General features: G+C 45.2%; 1 protein-coding gene across 1 annotated transcript; it reads left to right on the forward strand.

The window, feature by feature from the left end:
* The first annotated feature begins 823 nt into the window (after nt 1-823).
* Nucleotides 824-9685, forward strand: LOC106813383. Its single transcript, XM_014817517.1, has 3 exons — nt 824-897; nt 8819-8975; nt 9498-9685. The coding sequence occupies exons 1-3, from the start codon at nt 883-885 to the stop codon at nt 9683-9685; spliced, it is 360 nt and encodes a 119-aa protein (XP_014673003.1). The 5' UTR covers nt 824-882.
* The last annotated feature ends 378 nt before the right edge of the window (nt 9686-10063 follow it).

A 10063-nucleotide genomic window follows, 5' to 3' on the forward strand; every position in this document is an offset into this window, starting at 1 on the left:
CAAACGGGGCGCGCGCGCCCCGTTTGCGCAACGTAGGGAGAACCCTGTCATGTTACTCAGGTCATCCATTATCGTTGCTCTATTCCCTGCTACGTGCACTGTTCTTCGACACAAAGGTGAGCGACCTGCGTATTCAAGGCAGACAACGCATCGAGATAAACAACATGGCAAAGTTTACTCGCACATCCAGGCTGTCGCGGAGATGCGAAACTACTGGCGCAGAACATAGGCGGAGAACTGTCAATCGGTGTATTGACGTTAGTCACACAGCCTGGTCGGGTTAACTATAAGACAAGATTAATCTTGAGTAACACCTGGCAGTCCACACAAGCAGTTTCTTTGACATAATCAGAAAAATACACATATTTACACAACACATACTATACACGTGCATACACATTTTTAGTATTGTACTATTGAGAATATGCTCGCCTAGTCAATGCCGATACCGATGGCGATGCGGCTCATACGTAATTTAGCTTTCGTCTTGTGGCCCCTAGGCCTGATACTTCATTTGTAAGTTGTATAGTTGTAAGTTGTACAAGGACTCGCCGTGCGCACCAGCTGACATGATCTTACCAGCTAAGAATCAGCACAACTTCGTTATTTCATCTGTATTCCACACATAGCTTCCGCCAAGCTAAAATAGAAGTTCAATACGGTGATATTCTCTGCATGAAACAAGTTTGTTTACGTGGCAAAGGACGCCGCCATGCTTTGGGTTTGATTGACAGCCAACGTTCTCAGACGCAGTTCCTCGAAAATATCGTCAAAATTAACAAAGCTGAAAAAAATTTCCTTATCGTTATGTTAGGTACATATACTACTGCTCATGCATCTTCTAATTAAACTACCGTTGTCAGTGTGAAGTTATAAGAGTGAATGCATTACAAACGCGTAAGTATGCGGGCGGGTGTATTTGCGTGTGATAAAACGGGAACCAACAATTTACGACACCATTTCCGTTTACGCTTCCTGTGATGTTATTATTGCTCACCTCGTAATTATCCCATTGCAATGAAGCGGAATTTCATGGATAAGGATTCAAGGATAGATAGTAGGGCAAGGAGAGAAAATATATTAAAAAATAAAGAGCATTGACTCATTGAGTGCTGCGTAGGTTTTTGCTAAGGTAAGACCGTAAGTCACAAAACTCAAAAAGATTCAATAATCATTGCATGGCTTCACGTGCATTGATCATTGCATTGGCATTGTGATTGTCATTGATTTATCCATGTTGTGCCCAAACTTGGAATCTTGCACAAACTTGGAATTTCAGCGCATCCACAGTTTGGGCAACCAATCTTGAGATTGGGCAAACAGAGGTAAACACTAAAACAGAGCTTGCACAAACATAGCTCTACTCTAGTACTATAGCCGCTTACATTAACTGCCGCTGGGCTATAGACCGACCCATGGGGCATGCAATGGACTAAACCGACCAGGCTCTCCGACTAGTTACACGGCGGAGGACAGTACAGGCTCCGACTAGTTACACGCCTCTCGCCACGTAGTGTTAAGCGAGATGGGAACTTGTGGCTAGCAATGGACCAACTTACTCCAGCCAGTCAGCGGGAACTATGTATTTCCGCATGTGGAGGGGTGGGCGGGTTGCGGGTTGATATTACAATCTCTTTTGGTCGCTTAATTTGTTACCTACTTGACAACAACAATGTTTTTTTTCCACAACCACCCCAACCTGCCCACCCCTCCACATGCGGAAATACATAGTTCCCGCTGACTGGCGCTGCTGCAGCGCCGCCAGAAATGGCCATTTGAAGTTCGCAAATCGAATGTTTGTTCACAAGAAATACCGCAAGTATACCATTGCAACGATAGTTAGAGGTTCAATTTTAGTAGCGGCTATAACTTAAGACATATTCACTTCGGATAAGAGGCATTAATTGCCTACCACAGACGTTTTTTAGCCGGATATAATCGGGGATAAGTTGGTCCATTGCATGCCCCATGGGTCGGTCTATAGCCCAGCGGCAGTTAATGTAAGCGGCTATAGTACTAGAGCTAGCACAAACATATGATTATTAGGATTTCAAATGTTATATCATAACTATATAATAAAGCATTAAAGGTCGTATACCTTCTTTCCTCAATGAGTTTGGCACCTTTGTATAAATAACAAATGATTATAATAAATAATTGGATAAATATGAGATACAACCCTTCCTAGTTTGCACCACCCACACCATACACTCGCTATGAGCGGTTGTTGAATCACCGACTGTTTTCAGTTTGCACAATCTTAGGATTCATCATTGGTCAGCCAAACTAGGGAATCCACAGTTTGGGCAGCACAATCGTTGCACAATCTCGAGATTGGGCAGATTCCAAGTTTGGTTACAACATCCACAGGCACTTGGAGTTACATTTTCATGGAGAGAACATTTCTTGCAGGATTTCACGAGATATCTCTGGCGGGAGTTGGTAAGGACAAAGGGCAGAGTTATAATTCGAACAAGTGAACATTTCTGTACACATAGCTACCAAGATGGAAGCTGTTGGATGTGTATTTTTGCTGTGAAGGTGTGAAATGAAGCAAGCATTGAGCGAATTTCACGATCACGCTTTCCTACCTGCTCTCTTATTCATGTTGTTTGTGCACGCAGCACAGCGCGGGCGGGCGTGCGGTGTACTTGTGTGTTGCAGATGAGCATTTTACCGGCATTTACAGGTGATTATAGGCGAAATAGAGTAGAGAAACATTAAGACTTTGGTACATTTCGTGTTTATTTACCATTATTTTGTTTTATTGAGACGTTCCAAGTGCATGTGGTTTTATCATTTCATTAATAATACTAATTACTATGTTTATGTTTCATATGTTTATGTTTATGTTTATGTTATGTTTATGTTATGTTTATGTTAAATGTTTATGTTTTATGTTTATGCCTACTATTATGTTCATGGCTTCAATTTTCAAACGCTTTGTAAGGAGATATGGCATATGTTCTGCATTGCATTGTTCCGAAAACCCTTGCCATTGGCATCATTAAACTTTTATCCAATTCTATCTAAGTGATTAGCCTAGGCTACTATTATACTGAGCCGTTTTAATTACCACTACCAGTACAGTAAGTTCAAAGTTGAGTAACCCACAGTGTTGATCTACCAATTTCTATTTCAGTATTTGATCAACTCTCCTTCAGTCAGTTGTCCTCGTTGAGCAATGTCTTCAGTGGCAGTTACAATCTGAAATGCTGTGCTATCTGTAGCCTCTGTAACAATATCTTGTCATAATATATAAGACGGAAATCCAGTTTAAACATAGCCATTTATTAATCATGTTCTACTCATCCACACCGCAGGCTAGTCCCGGTTCCCGCCTCGCCTTGAACCCCCCAGTGCTCATGCTGGACCATGCTGCCACCTTCCGAGTACCAATGAGCACTATGTTTAGTAACATGATATGACATCCCCTTTTCGCTTAGAAGCATTAGAGACCGTCTGATTGGATCAAAGGCTGAGGGTAGCCACTAATGATACCGCTATTTACGAGGTGCATTTCAGTGATTATAAATTTGCGTTGATTGTCTACTTGTTCTGCGACGGAAGGTAAGTTTCAGATTTTACGTTATACAGGATGTATAACCGACTACCTATAAAACCATTAACATAATGGGTATGCACAGACGTAACTCACTATATAACATACAAGTAACATAACACAAAATGAACTACTCAATGTCACTTGAATATGACTCAAAATCATCTTTACATGTCAAACCCTTTTGGTGGAATGACTGCTCTACCTTATCGCCTACGATAAGTGTTAGCCACAGCCTCGCTGGAAGCACTATTATCATCACCCACTGGATGGCAGTTGGTTCCGGCATCCTGTAGGAAACGGACGCATTTTGCTGGATGTACTGGTGTGCTGTACTGATGTACTGTGCGTATCCAATCTGGCTGCTGTCTCAGGATCGCTGGTAGGTTGCACGGGGATATCGGCTTGAGCTAAGGTGTTCGCCTCCTCACACGTCTCCCTAATGTCACACCGGTTCCTCCTCAATGTAACACCAGAGGGCGTGTGTACCTTATACGAGCGTTGTTCTGGACGGATCCCAGTGACTATTCCTGGACGCCACTGGCCTGATGTCTGGTCTTGTATCCGAACGGGTTGTCCTTTGATAAGCGGGGCCAGGCTTCCTCCGGCCTTCTCGTCATAATATGCCTTTTGAGATGCCTGCCGCTGTAGAAGCCTCTGCATGGTCACATCCTTATTGGGTGCGTTGTTGTATATCCTCGTGGGGAGGTTCGCTTTCATTCTCCTCTCATTCAACAGTTCAGCTGGTGACGGGAGGTGATGGTCTATCGGTGTAGACCTGAGCACTAACATTGCCATGTCTACATCAATTCCTGCTGCTCTGGCTTTAGGCAGGACGTGTTTGACGGTCTGTACCTGGCGCTCAATCAGCCCGTTTGAATGCGGGTAATGAGGGCTCGCTGTTACATGGTCAAAACCCCACTTCTCGGCGAAAACCATGTAAGCTTGACCATCGAACTGTAGACCGTTATCACTTATTACGGTCTCAGGTACTCTTTGTTCAGCAAAGATACTCTTAGTTATGTTCACAATGGCCTGACTCGTGGCTCTGTCGCTAATTTTCTTGACGAAGGGGAACTTTGAGTAGTAATCACTGATGATTAGGTATTCATCACCTGACAGGTAGAATAGGTCCGTACCCAGGACTTGCCAGGGCCGGGTTGGAAGCTCATGCTGCAGCAGCGGCTCGTGACTCTGCGTCCTCTGAGCTTGCTGGCATATGCTGCACTTTCGGACCAGGTTCTCTATATCCGAGTTTATGTTGTTCCAGTACACACATGTTCGCGCTCTCAACTTCGTTTTCTCGATACCTTGGTGCGACTCATGTAGCTGAGCCAGAATGTCCGTTTGCATGTTTGCTGGAACTATGACACGATCACCTTTCATGATGACACCATCGTCTACGGTGAGCTCGTCCCTTTATGACCAATATGGATGCAGCAGGAGCGGAAGCTGTTTTTGCCTTTCCGGCCACCCTGTGACGACAATATTCATTAACGCACTAAGCTCTGCGTCGCTGCGTGTGCTGTCGCGCAGTGTTTGGCTCTTCTGGGTCGACCACTGTGCGTAATCCACTCTTATGTCTAGGTCGATTGTAGCGCAGTCATTCCCAGGTGATCTCGAGAGTGCGTCAGCTATCAGCACCTCTCTTCCTGGCCGGTATCGGATTGTGATGTCGTACGGTTGAATGCGTAGCAACATGCGTTGCCGTCGCTGCAGTGCAGCTGCCAAGTTTTTTAAGTGGATCATTTCAAGCGGCTTGTGATCCGACTCGACTGTGAAGTGCTTGCCGTACAAGTATGTGTGGAATTTCTCACACCCGAATACGACGTCTAGTAGCTTGCGTTCAATGTTGGCGTATCTCTGCTCGCAGTCACTCAATGCCTTTGACGCAAATGCCACTGGTCTGTCGTGTTGTAGTAATACGGCACCGAGGCCCTTGCTGGATGCATCGACCTGCAGTACAGACTCTTGCTTTGGGTCGAAGTAGCTGAGGGTGACCTCTCGGCAGATCAGCTCGATTATTTTCTTGGAAGCGATCTGATGTGACGAGGGCCACTAGAACTCTGTTCCTCCTTTCATGAGCTCTCGCAGAGGTGCAGTCACTTGCAATAGGTTCGGGATGAACGGAGACATGTATGTGACGATGCCTAGAAATTCCTGCAACTGCTTGGGGTCATTGGGCACCGCTAAATTCCTAATGTCTCTGACTTTGTTCGGGTCTGGGTGGACTCCATCGGGGTCAAACACGAGACCGAAGAACTTCATGCTTTGCTTATTGACCTCACATTTGTCAATGTTGAACACTAGGCCGTGTTCTCGTGCGACTTAAATGAGGTTGTGTAGGTTCCGGTCTTGGTCTTCCTTTGATTTACCGAACACTGCAACATCATCTGCGATGCCAGTGGTGCCTGGACACTGCTCCAGAATGTGATCCATACGTTCCTGGAACACATCTTGGCTCACGTTTCGTCCGAACGGGAGCCTCCGGAAACGATATCTGCCGAACGGGCTGTTGAACGTCGTGAGCCAGCTCGATTGCTCATCCAAGGATATCGACCAGTACCCATGACGGGCATCAAGTTTCGAGAAGGTAGTCGCCCCAGAAAATCTGTGCGTGATCTCTTCCAACGTGGGAGTCTTGTAGTGTGGACGCTTGATTTCCATGTTAAGATCCTTGGGGTCTAGGCACATGCGCAGTTGCCCATTTGACTTGCGACTGAATGCCAGGCTGCTGACCCAGTTGGCCGGCTCCGTAACTTTTGTGATTACGCCCATCTGCTCCATACCATCCACCTCTTTACGTAATTCGTCTCGTAGATGTATTGGGCAGCGTCCAGGGGCATGGACCACCGGCTGTACAGATGGGTCTACTGTTATGTGGAACATCCCTTTAAAGTTACCGATGCCCTCGAATCTGTCTGGGTATAGCTTGACCAAGACATCCTTACAGTCTACATGTGTGAGTTGGACAGGTGCCGTAGGTACGCTGTACGGTGCCTTGTCCTTGTTAACGACTGCTTTGGTCGTTATTTCGCAGTTGAGCTTGACCACATGTAGCTCACGCAGCGTTGGCAATCCCATGATGGCCGGCCCTTCGGAGTCAGTCACATAAAACTCTGCCACATCGTGGTACTCGCGGTACCTATAAGGGATATCAATGAACCCGTGCTGTGGGATCCTCGTGCCATTATATGCGGTCAGCACAGTACTCCGCGGCTTTGTGGCTCTCATCCGTGGGAAACCACCATAGTCCAACCTCTCAGGGAACATCCTTCTGTAAATTCTCAGGGGCAGTATGTTACCCTGCGCACCGGTGTCCACCTTCACCTTGAGGTTGGATTTGGCACGTGGGTTGTTTTCTAAGTCGATATCGACAAACACAAATACCTCATCTCGTGTATCGCTATCCCTTTGGTCACTGTCAGAGTTTATCGACTCAAATGACAATGACTCAAAACTCTCCTCCAAGGATGGCCCACTGCCACGACTGCCCTGTTGGTGCATGTCATTCGTCTTCTCTGAGACTGCATGGAACCGCCTGTTGTTCACAGATTTACCTCCTTGGGGCCACCTACCACGTGAATGTGACCTAGGTCTTCTCCCCACTGGGCTGACCTGACTATCTGGTCTCGCTCGGCAGACCTTCTCCCAGTGGTTGTCCTTGCCACAGGCCCTACATGTTGTGCTGTATGCTGGACATTTAGCGCCATGGCTGCCTCCACAGCGATTGCACTTCCCATAGGCTTTGCCCGGGAACTGTTTGTTTTGCCGGTTGTGTAACCTTTCTTGACCGCGTGTATGGCAGCTCCAGCCCCATCACTGCTTGTCAATTGTGCCATGTGCGCCATGGTTGCTTCACGCGTCCTGGCAATGTCCATCGCTACATCGAGGTCAACCGTCTCATCCTTGGAAAGCAGGATCTCCTGGACCTTCTTGTGGTGTGTGCCAATGATAAGTTGTTCCACAAGGCGTTCGCTTGCTTCACGCTCATCTCTGAAGTTGCACTCCTTCGTCGCCGAATTTTACAGCGCGTCATGAATTCATGAATGGATTCTGTCGGTGTCTGTCTGAACTTCTGTAAATTAAATCTATTTAACCGAGAGTTGACTTTAGGTGCAAGGTGTTTCTCAAATAATTTCCAGGTGGCGTCAGGCTTCTTGCGGTCCTCTGTAGTCACAGTCCAAGAGCTGAACATTTTTAGTCCTTCTTGTCCGACCCATATTAGCATGTACGTAACTTTCTCCTTGTCAGTCTTGCTGGCAAACGGCCCAGCAAATATCAGACTGCAGTACTGCTTGAACTCGTTGAAGGCACTAGGCACATCTGCTGCTGACCAGTCCATACGAGGTGGTTCAATGCCTGTCAAGTCCCCCATATTTGCCAGATTGTGGATGGTGATACTGTACAGTACCTTGATCTACCGTCTCCGGATCGGTGGTTTCCTGCCACCCGTCGACACGATGCTTATGTTACCACTGTACCATTGTCTACCGGCGGGAGCTCCACTCCACAACTTTGCACTGTTATTCTTATCACAGAAGCTCATTAGCACGCAACGTCTCTAGTTCCATTACGTACGTGGTTAGTTCGCATAACCGCTGCCAACATGTAACAATATCTTGTCTTAATATATAAGACGGAAATCAAGTTTAAACATTTATAAGCCATTTATTGTTCACGTTCTACGCATCCACACCGCAGGCTAGTCTCGGTTACCGCCTCGCCACGAACCCCCCAGTGCTCATGCTGGACCGTGCTGCCACCTTCCGAGTACTAATGAGCACTATGTTTAGTAACATGATATGACAGCCTCTACCGCCGGTGTAATTACCCCTTCGCTCCCGGTACAGGTAGGTTACAGCTACCTGTAGTGGTACTCCCACCAGGAGCGAAGGGGCTACACCGGTACAGCTATGCCAGCTGCAGGTCTGGTTATAGATGGGCTCTAGGTTGTCTTTGTATGCAGCAAAAAGACTATGAACGAATTTACCATCACTACCCTGTTGTAACATGATGTTTAGATTGATAAATAAAATGTTTAGAAAAAAAGTTAAAATTACCATTTAAATCAGGTCAATAATTATTGTACCCAGGAATTTACTTATTAATTTCTATCCTCGTTGTTTCCTATTGTCAAGAACAATCAGCAGTTATCGGTCCCCGAAGTCTGAATGGTGTGAAAACTACTAAAAATTACCATAGATCATCTTAATGGCTACTAGAGCCGACATTATTTTGCACTTTTCTTTACAGATGTCATTGCTCGTGCCTCTAGTTTGTGACAGTGTATGCTGGGGGCAAGTAAAGTGCTTGCTGGAGCAACTGAAGATCGTTGAAGGGTTGGATACTTTCCTAGAGACGCTGACTTCTATTCTAAATCTAACGACTGAGGACAATAATAACGCAGACGGTATATTGATGAAATCTCTCTGCACATATGAAGTTGGCTTAATTGATGCTGTTATCACCACAATTCTGCCAACAAAGATTAATTAACTGCTATCAGATTGAGTTATAATTAATGCTTAATTAAAATCAGAAAATTGTCATCTCATTGCACGTAAATTTAATTGGCAGCGCTGTTCGTAGCAAATCTGCAATAGGGCTGCCATTTAGGTATAAACGTGGTGTCTATCATTTTTGTGAAGCCATAATTGAAAAAAAAAATCTCAATCTAGAATAATTAAAATGTACGATTAAAAATCATTCAAATTAATTGCTTATTTATATCTCACCACTACTGAACAGAGGAACTACGTACTGTACAATAAATCTACAAAGAACTCACAATGCAGCAAAGGGGCAGTAGAATCATTACTGGTCATATTTCTCATCCTGGACTGCATTGCAGAATAGTGAGCAGTTTGGTAAAAAACTGGTCTACACTTAACCTTAGTATGTGACAGGTAACCTGACTTTCTTGCTATTTCAGCTGGTGACTGGAAGAAAAGTGTGATTGATGGATGGCAAATGTTCTGGAATGAAGCATCAATCGAAGAAGTGGAAATATTCCTGAATAAGATACTACCTGTGATAGCCAACTTTGCTGCTATGTTGGACATACTGGTGCCACCCACAGGACTGCAATATCATTTGCAGTACGAAGGTAACCCTTACTAAATCATATGAATTCGCTTCTTAACAGAATATTCCCCGGTGAAATGTTATGATAAATGTTTGTATACACACTACCTGCCCCCCTCCCACTGAGAGGGAGAGGTAGAGGGAGAGAGAAAGGGAGGGATATATGAATATATGCAGCAAATATGAATTCTATTCCATATAATATAAGAATTACCATGTGGGAGACTGGTCAATTTAAGTTGTTTGACCAACTCTATTGGCATGCAATCGTACATGCAGCATGTGGCCCCACTGGGCAATGCATCAGAATAGGCCGACTGAACGAATGAAACGCAACTACTATGAACCTTTTTATACTGCGTGTAAAGTAAAGAGTGCAGACATATTACTATAATTATGGTATAATAATAATGC

Source organism: Priapulus caudatus, unplaced genomic scaffold (genome assembly GCF_000485595.1).
Source record: "Priapulus caudatus unplaced genomic scaffold, Priapulus_caudatus-5.0.1 Scaffold763, whole genome shotgun sequence".
Taxonomy (NCBI): domain Eukaryota; kingdom Metazoa; phylum Priapulida; class Priapulimorpha; order Priapulimorphida; family Priapulidae; genus Priapulus; species Priapulus caudatus.